This window comes from Phaseolus vulgaris, chromosome 7, assembly GCF_051622355.1.
Source record: "Phaseolus vulgaris cultivar YP4 chromosome 7, ASM5162235v1, whole genome shotgun sequence".
NCBI lineage: Eukaryota > Viridiplantae > Streptophyta > Magnoliopsida > Fabales > Fabaceae > Phaseolus > Phaseolus vulgaris.
Window position 1 is genome coordinate 49837895 of NC_143504.1, and position 17500 is coordinate 49855394.

General features: G+C 33.3%; 4 protein-coding genes across 6 annotated transcripts; 2 read left to right on the plus strand and 2 right to left on the minus strand.

Moving 5' to 3' along the window:
• Positions 1-512: 512 nt before the first annotated feature.
• LOC137829856 (GDSL esterase/lipase At1g54790) lies at positions 513-3644 on the minus strand. Of its 2 annotated transcripts, none has more exons than XM_090305055.1 (6): positions 3579-3644; positions 2780-3033; positions 1943-2140; positions 1671-1837; positions 1304-1574; positions 513-921 (listed from the first exon to the last, which is right to left on the minus strand). In XM_090305055.1, the coding sequence occupies exons 2-6, from the start codon at positions 3012-3014 to the stop codon at positions 665-667; spliced, it is 1128 nt and encodes a 375-aa protein (XP_090161181.1). In that variant the 5' UTR covers positions 3015-3033; positions 3579-3644; the 3' UTR covers positions 513-664. The 2 variants fall into 2 exon arrangements, with proteins under 2 accessions (XP_090161181.1, XP_068492924.1); XM_068636823.2 differs by lacking the exon at positions 3579-3644 and adding an exon at positions 3201-3506.
• A 3629-nt stretch (positions 3645-7273) lies between these two features.
• Positions 7274-13542, plus strand: LOC137829859 (Mitochondrial inner membrane translocase complex, subunit Tim44-related protein). Of its 2 annotated transcripts, none has more exons than XM_068636826.2 (12): positions 7274-7638; positions 7780-7820; positions 7957-8057; positions 8147-8227; positions 9406-9485; positions 9761-9812; positions 10145-10234; positions 11440-11508; positions 11646-11747; positions 12404-12472; positions 12580-12636; positions 13279-13542. In XM_068636826.2, the coding sequence occupies exons 1-12, from the start codon at positions 7559-7561 to the stop codon at positions 13378-13380; spliced, it is 924 nt and encodes a 307-aa protein (XP_068492927.1). In that variant the 5' UTR covers positions 7274-7558; the 3' UTR covers positions 13381-13542. The 2 variants fall into 2 exon arrangements, with proteins under 2 accessions (XP_068492927.1, XP_068492928.1); XM_068636827.2 differs by having other exon boundaries at positions 7449-7638; positions 8180-8227.
• Positions 13543-13943: 401 nt separating this feature from the next.
• LOC137829863 (uncharacterized) lies at positions 13944-14731 on the plus strand. Its single transcript, XM_090304654.1, has one exon. The coding sequence runs from the start codon at positions 14040-14042 to the stop codon at positions 14604-14606; it is 567 nt and encodes a 188-aa protein (XP_090160780.1). The 5' UTR covers positions 13944-14039; the 3' UTR covers positions 14607-14731.
• A 238-nt stretch (positions 14732-14969) lies between these two features.
• On the minus strand, positions 14970-17249 carry LOC137829860 (phosphoglycerate mutase-like protein AT74). The gene is given in 3 exon segments (XM_068636828.2): positions 14970-15210; positions 15213-15617; positions 16604-17249. Coding segments are annotated over 3 exon segments (897 nt in total). The 5' UTR covers positions 17070-17249; the 3' UTR covers positions 14970-15184.
• Between the last annotated feature and the right edge of the window lie 251 nt (positions 17250-17500).

Here is a 17500-nt window from a genome sequence, read left to right on the forward strand (position 1 = left end):
TCCGCCTCTCTTCCAATACTACTCTTGTCAAAGTGCCTTTTCTTTTTCAATGAAACTAAAGGAGGACAAGGGTTCCTAGCTTTTGTACATTGCATTCTTGCATATTCTTTAATCCCCTCCTAAAGAATTTGATCCTCTCATACTTCTAAAAGCCACATTTTAACATGTGCACAAGTTAATTTTAATTATAGGAAAAGTTTTTGCCTCTCCATATTATTTTCGTCTTCTATGTTATACCATTTTTATTGGAGATCTCACATAAAAAAACATTAGAGAGTAAGACATTTAATAATTTATAAAGTGGAATTTGCATCCACTTATATACTATTAAATGTCCTACTCTCTAGTCGATGTATAATCTCCAACACAAGCCCCTGCAAACTCATGCGTGAGACTATATAATAATGGGTAGTCCACTTCTTAATAACTTTCATAACTTCAGTTAATCAATTTTTAGTTTTACTTGTATGATACGTCCAAGTAAGCTCCATAGAAACTTTTCACTGACCATATCACAAAGTCAGTTTATTTGATCTTGAATCGTATTAGTTTGTAAGATCATGACTTTCAGTCAAGGTTACAATCAGCTGTTCGTTTCACTACAACAGTACCAAGAGAATAAAATTGTTAAAACAATAAATAGATAAAGGGTTTAGAACTTGAGCTAGAGAAGGAAGGGCGTTTTGTCTCCCAAAAGAGTATTGGAGTAGTTTCCAGTGAGAATTTGTGATGCCACATGTTGATTTGCTGCCTCAGTGTAGTGAGTTCCGTCCCAGTTTACATACACACTGCTGTCTTTGCAACTTTTTGCTGTTATTTCCGTCCCATTCAATATCTTTGTTAGCCCACAAGAAACTCTGCTGTCAAAGTTCAATGGTGGACCTCCATATCCACAACATGCCATACGGGATTGTTTAAACCCTGCAGATATATATTCACAGAAATTTAGTTGTTTGGTCCAACAACTAATGTGTTAGAAAAGAAATAATGCCATATTGGCCTATCCTGATCCCTAAATTCATCAGACTTAGACACAATTCTAGAATTTTAACGATTTTGAATGTAATAGATAACTGGAATATTTTGCTGCAATCACAATTGTAATGCACTGAATTCCCATAAAGTGTTATGCAGTGTATATGTGAGTTGCTCTTTTATACTCATGATGTGACGAATTCAAGATTTACATAAGCTAGCATCTATAACTATTGGAAATAAATAATCATTACCCCAGAAAAAGGTGAAATCAATAGTAATTGGAATTGAGATGAGGCAACAAATAAACTTCTTAACTTACACTCACCATATCTAGAATAGTTTGCAATGAGGTTTAACTTTATGGTAAAGATGTCAACATGTGTTACATTTGCATCTGGATACTGTCCTTTCAATTTACTACAAAAGGCTTGAAGCTGTACATTAAAGGCTTTGGCAGCTTGGTTGGGTGAACTAACACATCCTAGTTCATCAAGTGTTGAAGGATTAGTGCCAAATTTGGCAACAACCTGAGGCAAGCATCCGAGTGGACCCGTGTTATGTATCCAGAAATTCCTTGCCCCTTGATCATACAGTTTCTAACTCACAAAACACAGAACAAATGTTAAGTTCAGTATAACTATTTTTATGGAAGTAATGAAATGAAACTTTTAGAATAAAAGTATGTTATCAACCTTTATTCCAGTTTCAAATTCCAATAAAATTGCTGGAATTGAGGCGAGTATTTGGTCCAATGTTTTTGAATAAAACGCACCAGCTAGATCGTTCTGGCCTATGTCAAACATGTATAACCCCTTCTCAAAGGAGTCTTCAGTTGGGACGTACTGATCAAATTTCTTTTCTGAAACATTATTGAGATCACTTTCCTTCAAATGAACGGGATAAGCAGAAAACTATAGTTTGAAACCAAAGGAGTAAGAACACAGTTCATTAATTTATCATATACCTTGAAGCAATTGAAGAGACAGAGCTCTGAATCTCAGAAACTGAGATACCTGAACCCCAAAGCTGAACGGGCTGATGGATGCTGCAGTGGCTGGAAGTATGGTTGAACCTGCTGGTGCAAAATTGCATCCTCGCTGAAAATTTGGCAATCCCACAGAATCCATGTAGGCATTCAAGAATGGCAATTTCATCGCATCCACTGCAATGAACAACCAACAACACATGGATATGGTGGTGCTCACATCGCTATATATGTTCACAATTGCATGGATAATATTCAAGCCTTCAGAGTTATATATGCTTAGTTACCTCACATTTGTAACATCAGAAGGTTTGTCTAGTAAGTCTTGTTATGGAAGTGAACCATTGTTGTATTCTATCAATAATTAAGTTAGTCCAACCTCTAATCTTAAAGTAATCAATGAGAACCATTGACAGTAACACGACCTCTCCAAGAAAATGAATTTACATCTTCTGATTGAGCATGCACTCATATCACTCAGGCTTGATGTTTGAGGTGTTGTGGACCATATGAAATATGATAAACACAGTTAAGTTTCAGATCCTCAGACCTAGTATAGTCATTTCTAGAAAACACACTCAATAAATAGAGATGTGACTCATGCTTATGAGATGATGTACTGAGATTTCTTGAGTTCCAAACTAACTTTAGGACTTCTCAGTGTTCTCTCTCATGTGAATATATTAGAGGTAAGGTCCTAAATTTGAAAGGAATAGTGAAAGGTGAAATGATTGTGAGTATTGAGAGTCTCATCAACATTCTTGATTAATGTTTGCAGTAAGTGTATGACAATTTCATGAAAGATTAGAAACTTACTTAGGAAATCAACAATGAGACGTCCATCACAGAACCTCCCAGATGGGGTTAAGAAGTAATTTTGTCCATTAGGCGGGGAAACTAGAAATCCCATGGCTGCAGCAAGTTCACCTGTGTCTGAGTTTGAATCACCAAAGTTGAAAACTGCAGGGTAACTGAAATCAACCGAATTTGCAGCAGCCAAACATAGGCAAAATGTTACAACTCGAAAAGCAACAACATTCTTAGAATCCATGGCAACTCTCACTTTATGCCTGCCAAATACCAATAACACAAAATGAATTCCAATTATAGCTAGATTTTATGCATGCTTGTGCCTTGCATTGCACTTGCTTCAAAGTGAAATTCCAACTGTCATTAAATCAGATTCTATAATTTCGAAATAAATAAATTTAATCAAATCTTTTGCCTTTTCTAATACCTCAAAAATACTGCACCAACATCAAAGGAAAAGCTTGCTTATGATAGTAAGAAAGCAACTGAATCCAGAAGGAAACCGTTCCTTTTGCTTTGCATTACCATGTTCTTATAAACTAATTATGCTTTTCAAGAAAACTAGACTTTTGCATTATTCAAAGACTATTCCATAAGTTAAGAGATGGTTTATCTTGCATTGGAATGCATGAATTAATTGTCTTAACTTCTATTGCTTCCCGTGAACCTTTACACATTGCAATGACAACTGTGTGCATGCAATCCAACGAGAGTGAAAAGACAGAAAATCATCAGCATTAACAAATCACACGCGTTCTCGGTATGTGTTACATGCAATGAACATTTTGATTCTTTTGAAGCATACCCGTGAGCAATAATGTGCCAAATCTGCAGCAGAAACAGGATTGGTGATCTTGTTATTAGATTCTTTTGAAGAGAAAACAATAAGTACTGTTTTGTGGCAATGTTAGAGGACACAAATAACTTTACCCTTAAAAATATCAGCATAGAATAAATAATTTTTAGGTACAGATATAGTCAAATGAACCAACATTTAGTTAAATTTCAAATGTACTTTTTGAAATAATGGTATAAGGTCTATTCTAACTAAATGTCCTTTGCATATAATAAATATATAATATGGTTTTGTTCACTATTATCTGACGAGTACATGTTCCAAAGTAGAAAAGTTTCTTTGAAAAAGAAATTCATTGTATTGAAAATATAGAAGTCACCTGACTCGTTTCTTTAGTAGTAAGTAAAAGTGTTTAACAAGATGATCTATTTAATGTTTCTTAATTGGCATCATTAGGATAATGATTAGCAAAATAATACTCCAACATTTATAAAACTAAAACTCTTAATATCATTCATTATTTTTTGGTAAAATATAATGTGGCTTTTTTCTTTTTACAAGGATGCAGTAATAATGTTTTGTAAAAAATTAAAACGTTGAAATTAATTCGAACATGTGATTAAAAATTATTTTAGTTTAACTGTACATATAAGTTAAATTATTACTTTTTCAAGAAAATAAAATAAAAAACATGGAAAAATGAATATTGCATATGAAAAGATTTTTCCGAATGGTATGGTTATATTTATTTATTTTTTAGAAATGATATATTTAAGGTTTGTAAGTTTAAAAAGCGCTTGGGGTGTGTAGGAGAAATTCATATGTACTGTGAGGAAGAACAAGTTCTTCCTGCATCTCCATATTTCTTCTTACATCTTCCTATTGTAATTTCAAAAATGTCTTAGGAATTTGTATTTTAAATTTTATAATTTAAAAATTATTTTCTAAGTTAAAAATGACTTTTGAATTGTAAAATTTGGAATACAAAGTTTCTTCCAAATTATATACCTAATTGTAGAATTTGAAAGTGAACTTTATATTCTAAATTCTAGAATTTGGAAGTCATTATAACTTGAGTTTTATAATTTAGAATACTTTCTACACTAGAACGAAGATGATGGAGGATGAAGGACTTAAGCTTAATTTTTAATTAATTAAGGGTAAATTTGACTTTTCAGCAAAAATATGGAGATACGGGAAAAGACTATGGAGGTGGAGGAAGAAATTGTCTATGAGAAAATAGTCTCTCTTAAGATTAACTCGATGGGCCCAACCCAAAGATGAGGACTTGTTTAAGACTAATTCTCCCTATACTATATAACTTCTGACCCGTACCCAACACTTTTATAGTAATTGACTATTTTACCCATAACATTTTATGTCCGCAACACAAATAATGCATTTTCGGATCTGATTGTCTGGAACTGATAAGTAACTTTCAGATATCACCATCCATAGTCTTTCTTATCAAGATACCCAACAATGATTTCTAGACGTCAAGATCTGGAGGCCTTTCTTAACATTCTGGATGCGAATATTCGCAATCTACATTGAATGCTTTCGGATATCTACATCCATAAGCCACTTTCCAAAAAATGAAAATGAAAATTAAAACGAAAACGACCTGCACCATTGCCACTGCATCCACCACACGAAAACAAAAATGCTTACCTGAAAACACAACTCCATTGCACCTAAATACAATGTCTTGACCTCCACCACCACAAATGACTACACCACCACCACCTCCACTCAAAGCGCCTCCACCACAGCAAACCAACTCCTTCGCAAAAAAAAAAAATTGAAATAAAAGTGACAAAGACAGTTTGGGAATTTAAAAAGATGTTCAATGCATGTTACAATTGATCTGGTACATGAAGAATTAGCCCTTGGTCCAATCAAATGCTATTCTAAGTAAATTTCAGGCTTTTTCTTTTTGCACCCTATGCTTTCCTTCTGCACCCGTGGGAGTGTGTAAAATACGAAAGTACTCTTAGTATAATATATATACATAACCTAATACTCCATCATCTTCTCCATATTGCCTCTACTTTGCTTGAATTTCTCAACAGTCAAAACGACCTAGTTGCCAGTATCATCCTCATTGTCATTGGAACTTTCATTATCGCTACAAGCAAAGAATCTTTGTCACTCAATGTCACAATGTTCTCTTTGAGTTGAATTAGGTTTGGTTTCATCATTTTTGTTCCCTTTGTTATTGACAATTACTCGAGAAAACACATCCACTTTAAAAAACAACTCTCTAAATATTTTAGTTGTTTTTTTTCTCGTTCACTTGCTAATAACACAAAAGTCACAAAGAAAATCAATATTGTGGACGTCACACCATTAATCTCAAGTAAAGACAGCCTAAATCTATTGGTTGTCCATCAACAATACAATATTAAATGCATTCACTAATTTCACTAAATCATGATGTGTTTAAAATCATCTATTACAACTTGTGGAAACTCATCAAAACTACTCTAGTAATTATACATGTCACACTCCAATAATATTTTTAACTATTGCATTTTAGTTTTTGGTTCTCTTTATGATTTCCTACATGCATACTTGTCATTGTACATTTGCTTTATAGTGGTCACATTGTTCTCCTTCAAAGTGAGTAGGATGTTAGTCGAAGTTCCAATAAACTTTCAGTCATGTCAACGATCATGAAAGACTTGTTAAGTTTTAATTTGTTAGCGTATGAATGACTTACTAATGTATCAATCAACTCATGATTATGACTCCCACATATTAACTTCACAATCTACCAATCTTCATTGCATACTAGTTTACCTAGCAATTTAAATGGACAGTTACATATTTGTGTACTAGTTATAATGAGTTGTAATTCCTTTTTGTATCTCTTATATATTTACTTTCTATGTCACATCCTAACAACACATATGTCTTTCTTCATCGTTCTTTGTTTTTTATATCAGACCTCAATATCACAATTATAAATCAAAGTTTAAATATTAGCTAATAGACGCGTTTAAGTAAGTCATATCGTGTTTTCAATAACTACACAAATATATCACAAACTAAACATATATCTCTTGTCACATTTTTTACAAAAATAATAAATTTTACTTTTTGTACAAACTTCAACGCAATCACTTTCAACTAATTTATCTTTTGTTGTCTCAAATTTCATAATATCAAGCATTTCATCCATTTGGAACAACTTCAACTTCATTTTATATTTTACTCTAAATTTGAATTCCAGATCTATAAAAAAAACAATCACGGATAAAATAATGGTAAAACTGATAACAAAAGAATATAACACTTTGATATTGTTATGCAATTATTGTTATGCAATTAAACAACCTTAAGTATGAACTAAGAAAAAAAATAATCAAATAATATTATTAATTTTAACTTTTAGATTGTATAATCAAATATACACAATTTTTGTTCTCAAATACACAATTCAAAAATCAGTTATATATTATGAATTTTAAAAAACTGAAACATAATTGACAAGTCAATTTTAACTTTTAAATTATGAAACTCTAAATACAATTTTTTCTAAATGTCATAATTCAAAAGTAATATTAATCTAAACTATAAACTAGAAACCCAAGACTACTTTAAATAAAAAAAAACCTGAAATTTAAGACTAAAATAACTACCCCCAATTTGACTTTAACTTAATGATGTGTCAAAATCTATCTCTCAGCTCCTCCTTTTGTAAACTCTCAAAAAGCAAAAACTAACAATGGATGTGCCTACAACAACCTCCGTTGCCATTTAATTGAAGAATGGTAAAGTGGGCATTTTGAAATTTATGGGGTGCAGAAACAACCTTTTGGGGTGCAAAAAGAAGTTCCCTATATTCCAAGCTTCTGCCTTTTCTAATGAAGAAGGCTTAAACCCTTGAAAAACCAGAAACCTGTGTGGTGGTTAATCTTGCATTCACCGTTCATCTGTTATCAAAGCTGTAATTGTAACATTAATGTTTCTGAATCACGTTGAAGATGATGACGCCGTTCAAACGCTTTCACTTAGTTCGCACACTTTATCGTTCATCTCAGATTGGAGAATCTTCGTCGTATCTGTGAGTAACAACACTGCTTTCATTGCGATCTGACAAAGTGCATTTTCTTCATCAACCCAAACGATTGTTTTCCCCTTGAAATGAAAGCCATGGTGCAATTTTCATTTCCTTACTATCAATTCGCTGTGTTTGAATTTTCAGACTTGGTAGCTCCAAGACTTATTCCTCTGCTATATCAAACGGTAATCTACTTTAATATTTTCTTGTTGCTTCATTTCTATGCGAAAGGGGTTTTATAAGAGAGATGTATCTGAATGATTAGGAACTGGTCTTTAACATCTATTTGTTTACCGTTCAAGTTCATTTTTGCCTGATCAGGTTCTGAGGGTAATTTCAGGAGCTTCTATCCTAATTTATTAAAGGGCCAAGATGGTTTTCCCTTTGCTGGTGTAAAATCTTTGACACTTCGATCTACAATGGTAAATATTCTTGAACGTTTTAATTTATCAGGACCGTGGTTTTTGGGATTTGAATTTCTAGCTTTCAGTCCTTTTTATGTTTCTCTTAGGCTGCTGAGTTGTCCATTTTCATGAACGATAAGAGGATGATAACTACTCAGGCCAAAGCCCCAGCACAAGCGCGACAAGTGGTATCTCTCTTACCTTTCTTTTCTTTGTTTTATGACACTCAAGTGTTTTCTGCTATTTTTCATAGTATATAGTATATTCTACATGTGTTTTATCCGAGATATACTTATTGCATTGGATTGAAAAGATTTATGGGATGATTTTTTTTGTATGGATGTTTCCTATATCTTTTCGGCGTCAGTCTTTAGTTATGAAAGTGTTGATTTTGTGGTGTTTTGAATTGACTTGTTACTATCTCTCTCTCATTTATGCACTTCTTGTATGCTGGATTATATATCCATTTCTTTGAATATTGGAATTCAATTACTGGATTTATTATCTTGTTTCCTTTCTATGAAAATAATTGCCATTTGAGGTAAATGGGTTCTTCAAAAGAGTTTTTTCTACTCTTCAACGAGATGGTGTGCGGAACCTAAGAGATGCAGTTTATGGCTAAAGTTAAGCTAAGGCATTAGAAAGATTTTGATCATTCATAAATTTTGAGTATTGTCAAAAGATTCAAAGCATATTAGCATTTCAAGTAACAGACCACCCGAAAAGCCTCCATCATTTTAAAACTTGGATATGCTAGATGTAAGTACATGTGCTTCAGTTGGGTCTTGTTCTCTAAAACAGCCACCTTGAGAGTTGATGATTAGATGGATTTCAGGCTACCCTCTTATTTGAATTTGAGCATTTATCTACAGCTTAAAAGATATTGTAAATGAATTTTATATATAATGGCTTTCTGTGATTATATAGAGATTGTTTGATTTCTGTTTTTTAGTTTTTAAAGATAAATGAACAGATAAAACCATGTTTGATAGTGTTTTCTTACTAGATGTTAAAATTATCCTATAAGATCAATTTTGAATACTAAAAGACAGGAACAGCTAAAAGATGTTTCCTCACCAGTTTCCATAAAAACATGATGGCACAACTGTAAGTATATACATTCACTAGAGGCAGTTTTCTAACTAACAAAAATACAATCTTATCATTTGCATATCGATGAGAAGTAGACCACTGACATACAAGTTTTTCATTCATTCAGTTTTCAAAATGTTATCCTAAAAACAAATTTTAAAGCAGTTTTAAGAACATGTTTTTAAAATTAAAAACAGAAACAGATGTCAGACAAGGCATTAATTTGCAGATCAGATAATAATTTTGATATTTTGCTGTCATTTAATGTATGCAGGCTCAACAGATATCCATATCAAGTCCTGGATTTATCTATGAACCTTATGAACCTCGTGCAAAAATGCCATTTTGGAAGAGGTTAGATCTCAGTGGTTTTAGATCTCTATGGTTTATACAGGGCTTTTCATCACTAACAGAATTTAGTTATATATATATATATATATATATATATAAACAATATTTAAAATTTGCATAGCCATTTTTGGTTTTATTTTAACATTTAGAATTGTTTATGCCTTTTTCTAGTTATTTTCTTTCAACAATTTGATATGCCTTCCATGTATTTCCTTATAAACTATTATAATTAGTTATCATGATCTTATGTATAATTTCTCTGATATTTGATGCATCAGATGGTTCACTAGAAGTGGTTGGAGAAGAACAAAACATGACATAATTCTTGAGGTGATTATGTATATATATCTTATTTTAATTTCGGTTTGCATTATTCCCCCAAATTTCGAGAATAGAGCCAAAATTCATCCATTTTTTTCTCTCCATTCTCTCTTTTCTTTACACCCAATCTTGTAGAATCACAGAAGATTGTTGCTTTCTTTTAATGAGGAATTATTTTCTTCTCTTTGATTTCACTTTTCCCTTTTTTCTCCTAAATATTCTCTTTTATGAGAGATTGGCAAAGAAAGAGAAAATTAAAATTACTCTGAAAATATTGACCCTGGACCCTAATGGAGGCTATCGATAACCTTAATCAAGCCTTGTGTTTTACTCTATTGCAGCTCAAAAGTGCCTATGCTATTGCGAAGTTAAGAAAAAAGGGATATTCAAAAAAGCAGTTCTACAATGAGGCTGTCAATATGTACAAGGAGGTGTGGTCTGTAGTCTTTACTATGTTTTTTTTTTTAATTCATGGTGACAAGATCAAACAACAACTGACCAACAAAGTCTTTCTCCATTAAGTGCTGGTGTCTGCTAAATAATTCAAACAATGTGATTTTGTTTCTCTTACTACTGATTCTGCCATTTGATAACGATCTTTTACCCATTGCCCGTTAGTTCAGGCAGCACTACAGTAGAACTAAAAGAAATTTAGGAACTAAAAGAAAATAAGAAGTGGAAAAAATATTGTATTTTAATTACACTTTTGGTCCCCCTAGTTCCAACTTTAACAATATCATTCATATTTTTCAAATTCCAAATTGATATAAATAAATAAATTCAGTCTTCCATGAGTTTCATTGTTTGTATTGTCAGAAAGATAGTGCCACTGTGCCACGTTTGTAAAACTGACTTGCATGCCAATATCTTTCCTTACGGGGCTCATGTTTGCCTGTGTTGCACTATCTCTGGATTCTCTACTGACATGGAGATGATGTGGATCAGTTCCAAACCAACGAGATTGTCATATGATATAGGTCTACTTTACACCAATTTGTTGAAAACTAGAGGAATCAATTGTTAATTAATTTAATTTCATACAAGTGTTTAAATTGGTAAAAATTATGAATGATGACTATGTTGCTCAGAACATGCAGTCTTTATTTAAATTTGAAATCTGTTTTGGTTAACTACCTATGGTGATTTCAAATCCTTATTTAATTGAACAGATTGTGTGCCTGGTAGAGCATATATCTAAATGGCATTTGAAGCCTTCTTAGAAACAAATTCGCTCTTATTTTGTAGACATGCCACACCTTGTGAATGCCAAAATTGGATGCATGCAGTTTCTTTTACAGAATGTAGGTGTATGATTGCTATAATTTAATATATTAGGAGAATGTATTGTTGGAAAGATTTGAAGGGAGACCATTTTGGAGTGATATACAGCCACTACAGATAGTGTTCAGGAGAGTCAATTTAAACAAAATGCCTTGAAGAAATTAAGTACAAAAGACATTATGTCTGATCTTTGTTCATGCTTTGAATTTTTGCCAGCTAGGACATTTTATAATCCCTATTTCTTGGTAGTTTCTTTCTTTCAGTTGCAGGATGTGTTTTGTTCTATTGACTTTCTTTTCCTCTATGATTTCAGTAGGGATATCTTGTTTGCCCCAATGCTGATTTTTTTTTTCAGATAAACACGCTAATTGCTAATGGTGACAGAAGATCATTACGGAAATCAGTTACCGAGAAGATGTTTTCTGTATGCTTCAGTTCTTTTATGTGGTTTTATTAGTGAATATGATCTATAGTGCAATTTTGTATATTTTTTGCATTAATAATTTCCAAAGAGAATATAGTTTAATTTATGAGATCTTGTGTTTCATTCTCTTGTCCAAGGCACTTAAGAATGAAATTAAACTAAGAGAATCTGCATGGAGCAAGGTATATTGGGAAATGGTTGAGCCTGTTGTTACGATTCGAACTTTGCGGGCACGTCTGGTTAGTATTCTTCTGCATTGTGTTTAAGTTTTGGTCATGATGTGGCAAGGTAACTCGAAATGTAGCACAAATATGAAACAAGAGAAAGAACATCTGCCTTTACCGGCACTGGATCACATCAAAGAGCTGACATGTGAACTTGCTAACACTGAAGCATCACTGATCAAAATCTGGTCCCACTGGATCAAGTAATAGTATAACTATCATTAGCTTTGCTAGGATGCATTACTGGAGATGTTCTGACAATTTTACGAGTGAAAACTTTGGAGTTAATCCCTTTTTGTTTCTTGGTATCTTTGTTAAGTTTCTCTGGAGATCTCCTTGGAGTTACTGGTTATATCTTGTAGGCACCACAAAAAACTTAATTTCGAAGTTTTTAACTAGTTTGTGCTGTATAAAGCTTTTCTGGGATTAAATAGTTAAACAAAATTTTAGTTGTATATAATTGGTATTTTCTGCTTGAAGTATGCTGACAAATCTAGAAGTGCTAGTCAACCAAACACGTCCTTCTGATCTATTAACTTTATGCAGATATGCAGATTATATATGATGCTGAATTGTACTATCAGTCTCTCTTACACAAGAGTGCACATATTTTGAAATCAGTATTTTGCTTTTCAATATTTTTTTAGTGGTGACTTTCTTTTCAATTACAGATTGGAGTTGATCGGAAAGACCTGGATAAAACATTTATTCAGCTTACTCTTGAGATTTTGGCTAAACAGGTATGCTTTACATTAAAATTGGTCCAATCCCTGAAAACTTATGCGTTTCATGAGTAATGGGAATTTCAACAACTCAGAACATTGAATGAATGTTAAATTAATTTCAGAAATTTGAAGCATATGACTCGAAAGGATCTGTGGTAGCTGGAGATAAAAGCAAGGAGGTAATAATGATGCTTGCTAATTATTATTTTTAAAAACAGTTTTTTGTCATTTCAAATTTGTTTCTCGTCACATGTAAAAGTGATTATCCCATGTACATATTTATGCTTTTTAGAAGTTTGTCTACGGAGCAATCAAGCAGAGTTTTTTCAAGAGAACAGAAGAGGATGAGAAACCATCTCCTAACTATTTTTGTTTTTTTTAACTTAATAGAACTTGAATTCAATATTATTTTAGGAAACACTATTTAAAACAAAAAAGTATAAGAGAATCAAATGGGCTCTTGATTTCTTTGTTTCCATTCTGTCCCTGTGGCATTCCTGAATATTCATTTCCTTTTTCTTTCTTCCAATTTATCAAAAAGCATTAAACCATCAAGGAAAAGTTAGTTGGTTCTTTCTTCATTACCTTTTATTTTCTCGCTCATTGTTGGTATAGAAGGGAACAGTTTGGAATCAATTTTCTGTAGCATGAATTATATAGTAGTTGGTTACTCATTAATTTTCCGAAGGGAACTTCAAACTTTTGAGGATTCAACCTTTTGACTTCCAAAATCAATTGTTCACTCAAGTTCAGTACATTGCTCTTTATTTTATATAAAAGGTCTTCTTTCGCCCTGACTTCTGGTTTCCTATGTTTACCAGGTTCTTGTCCGTGATATATGGGTATTTGAGAAGTCTATGTTTCACCGTGGCGCAAGCTGGCGTCTATGTGGACGGATAACACCAAAAGCGTCAAAAGCCTAAAATTTATGATAGTTAGGTGTTCCTATGTTGCATCTTGTAACTGTTGAGCTGAATTCTTATATTTGTTTTGTCTGGAGCTTTGTCCTCTGAATATAAATCAAGTATAGGTGTAAACCTATGCAAATTTTGTAATTCGAATGAAATTCATTTGGAAATGCTTTATTTCTTCGCGTGTCCCCTTATCAGTTTCTTTCGTTGCGGGAAAGGAATTTGCCAACATAAAATATTAATAAAATAGTAAACGTGGAAGAATGGGCAAAATAGATTCTCTTCTCCAACCCCTTGTATCACCACGAAAAATAAATTATCAACTCCCTATTAATTTGACAACCCTGCTAATAATTTAGAAAGAGTAACTAAAGCATAGAAATTTTTGCATCTGTCTTAAGTCATGATTAATTACCTCGCTTAAATGTGCTGATACCATGCAGTAAACATAATCTGAGCAGGGGAGATGCAGTATCAAGCAATGCCTTCTTATATTCTTGCTTTCTACTTTCAGATTCAATGGCAACTTTCTAAGAAAAGCAAAGAATATCTTCCAAATATTTCAACATCTACTTCCTGATATAAACTTGTATTGTTAGTTGACGGTGGGTTTAATCAATCTCTTCTTCCACCCTTTTCATATCTTTTATTCTCTGGGTAAGTTTTAGCGGATGAACCTAAGAGAATTCAATCTTCAACCTATGGCCTTTTGTTGCAGGCTCTACAACTTTCTCAAAAGAGCTCTGACTTTACAAGCGTCGAAGACAGTGACTTTAGGGCGTTCTAGACATGACAGTTCAAGCTCGACTGCGCTAAGCAGTTCTGACTCTAAAGAAAAAAAGGAGGTTCAGTCAGAGACACCAAGCGAAGTTGATGATGGCAAGAAGCTTCCACCAACTGAAGGTGTTGTAGGTGACTCTGTTTCTTCTCATGTACAGCAAGCTGAAGAGAAGAATAACTCATGCATGAACATTGATGATAAGAAGGAAGGAAAGAATGAGGTATTAACATCGGCAACGCCAACTTCAACTTTAGCACCAACGCGATCAATAAAGAAAACCGTAAGCATAAATGAGAATGTGGAAGAGATTCGGCCACCTAACAAGCTTAAGAGGATCTGGAGCAAGTCCTTCCAGAAAATAGGTTCTCGGGATGAAGAGGAAGAACCAATGCCTCCTCCGCGACCAATTCTGAAACTTGCTTCTGATCTCACTGACAAGTCATATTCCTGTTCTTAATCTTATTAATATTTCTAAGTCCTCTTCTGCTTCTTAAATTCTAAGAAATACAATATTTATCTGATAAAATCCACAAGTCCTCTCATCTGAGTTTCTCACGAATAGATATAAAATATTTGCAAATACTCCAACTTTGTCATGTGCAAAATCTGTTTGTTTCTACACTATATCTAAATGGCAATTTAGAATTCTTGGGGCACACAGTACTAAACCACATTTGAAAATGAATGAGACAAATTTAATAAAAATGAGCGTGCCTAGATTCATCATAACCATTATAGAAACCATACTACTGAACTCATTAAAACATCGCAATCTTTGTAAACAATGATAACGCAGGCTTTGCCATCGTAACAAATAGTCTACAAGAAGCAAAAGAAGCTTTAATACAATAATGCAAAGCCCTACAAACAGTATAAAGTTGAGTAGTCGACCTACAATCAAAAGGCCAGCTATTAGTGTCAACTACCACTTTCCTAGTTTTCTTCCCCTTAATTTTCCCAATTGCATTCTATTGAAGACCCTTCTCAAATAATTTAAAACTAAAAATCAATCCATAAACCCATATGGGAAGCACACTATGTACATACACTTAAAGAATTAGTTCCCCTTCATTTTCCACAGCATCATCATCATCATCAGAGTCAGGAAGATGATCAAAAAAATCACCAAGGTACCAGGGACACTGATCATTCCACTCACCCCGGCTCGCCGTGGCGCGCCATTTTTGGTCAGCTATCATATCAGGAGAGAGTCCCCATTCAAGCATTTCTTCTTCTGTATGATGAACAGCTAAGCTGTATTCACCACCACTTCCTAGCTGCATAACACGGAACTCGCAGTTCCCAAAATTGTTTAGGTGCTCAAACTGGTCAACCGTCCACTTGAACCACTTCATAAGGAAAATACGCGATGTCAGCCCGTGAGAAACAATTACGAAATTCAAATCATTGGAAGGATCGTGACGAAGCCTGTTCATGTCTATGTCCCTCCACAGAGATTCAAAGAAACCTGCAAACCAATCAATTCAGTAATCATTCATGTTTTAAAATTAAAGAAAAAATTACCTCTTTTTTCCTTTAGAACTTCGACAAATATTAAAATAGTGACTACGTGACACATTCATGAACTATGAAATAGTTGAAACTAGACTAAAAATTTTAAAAATGTAAAATTTGTTTTAGTTTGACTCTAATTGCAAATTTTACCATTGAAATTTTTATTATCTAAGTTTCAATTCAATAAGTTTCATCACTAATATTTTAAAAATAAATACATTTTATTTCTTAATTTCAGGTCTGATAAATGTTAATGTTATGATGAGTGACAGAACAAGAAAGCAAAATATACTTAATTATAAACAAATTATATGGAAAAGCGTGAAACCTCGATAGTGAAATGTGTAATGAAGTTTAAATGAAAAAAAAATCTTATTTTTTAAAAAATTAATTTCATTTCAACATCATGTCAGAAAACATTAAATATTTGGTGGAAAGATAAAATATGCTAAATTTTAAAACATGATGGGTGAAGTTAAGTCGACATTTTTCTTATTCTAGTAGTACGAAAATTTCGGATAACATGAACCATGTGACAAATTTTGTGGTCAAGATTGCTTTGAAATTTTGGGAGCGTTTTCATCGTTGAAATTACAAAACAAGATGATAATTTGGTTCCTAAAACCTAAATTTAAAACTCATTAAATCTAGTAAAACATGTCAATTCTGATCATAAAATCAACACAATGATTTTAAAAGACATCCCCATAACATAAAAAGCTAAGATTCAGCTTTTCGTAAAAAAAATTATAATCTAAAATAAGATAATACATAAATTAAAAAAGTGAAACATTTTTGCATACTAATTTTAATTTATAAAAAAACTACTTTAATTTATGATGTGAAAGTTTGTCCTAATCGTGTTAATTTCAACTGAAAATGCAGGATAACGAGAAATTCATTTGGAGAGCAATGATAAAGAAGAGAGAGAGAACTTACTGGAAACGCGATCGAAAACGTCCGCGGCGGACTCTCCCTCCGGAAAGCGATAGAAGAACCTTCCGAATCTCTCGCGGGTTTCCTTTATTACCTTCATCCTCTCTTCCACCTGAAAGTTCCCGAAATCCTGCTCCCGAATCCGTGACTCTTCTCTCACGCCAATAATCCTCTTCTTCGAGAAACACCGACCTACCTCGCGCAGCGTCGATCGCGTCCGGTCGTACGGCGACACGTAGAACTGCACTCGCCAGTCCGGGGAGCAACCAGAGGCGCCAATCGCGCGGCGGAGGCGGACGCCGGCGTCACGCGCCTGCTCCAAGCCCTGCTCCGTTAAATGAATGCCGTGGTCGGGAGTGGTGGTGTACGCCGCCGTGTCTAGGTTCCCTTGCGACTCCCCATGCCTCATCAGAATTATTCTCCTCGGCAGCACTCCTCCCTTCATTTCTTCTCCAATATTTTCCCTCATATTTTTTTCTCCCTCAATTTCAAATTTACTATCTTCTAACTACTTCAGAATTTGAACAACCCTTTCTTTCTGCAACTGATTTTGAAAATAAAATATTGTTACTCGTAAATATCAACATTTATGTTATATACACAACTCTATGTAAACATTTGTATTATGAATAGAAAACTGTTTTTATAATAAAAAGTAGTCAAAATGACCTTATTATTATATTAATAATTAAATTAATTTGATTTTAGGAGTTCCTCTGGTCACGCCCACCAGCTTAAAGCGTAAAGGTTTATTTGGTACCGTTTTGTTGAAAATTTTAATAACTTTTTCCTTTTAATTTTGAATGTTGACCATATTAGCGTACACGATGTTTACGCATTTTTTTTTATTAAAATGATATAATTTAAAAATATATAGAAAACAAATAATATTGTGTTATG

Bases quoted from the DNA above. Each gene is read 5' to 3' on its own strand.
- LOC137829859 (XM_068636826.2), top strand. From the start codon at position 7,559: ATGATGACGCCGTTCAAACGCTTTCACTTAGTTCGCACACTTTATCGT. The intron at 11,748-12,403 runs GTTAGTATTCTT...TTTCAATTACAG, and splicing joins GAACTTTGCGGGCACGTCTG to ATTGGAGTTGATCGGAAAGA. The intron at 12,637-13,278 runs GTAATAATGATG...TATGTTTACCAG, and splicing joins CTGGAGATAAAAGCAAGGAG to GTTCTTGTCCGTGATATATG.
- LOC137829863 (XM_090304654.1), top strand. From the start codon at position 14,040: ATGAACCTAAGAGAATTCAATCTTCAACCTATGGCCTTTTGTTGCAGG.
- LOC137829856 (XM_090305055.1), bottom strand. From the start codon at position 3,014: ATGGATTCTAAGAATGTTGTTGCTTTTCGAGTTGTAACATTTTGCCTA. The intron at 1,575-1,670 runs GTTGATAACATA...TTTGTGAGTTAG, and splicing joins AATTTGAAACTGGAATAAAG to AAACTGTATGATCAAGGGGC. The intron at 922-1,303 runs GTGAGTGTAAGT...ATATATCTGCAG, and splicing joins TGCAAACTATTCTAGATATG to GGTTTAAACAATCCCGTATG.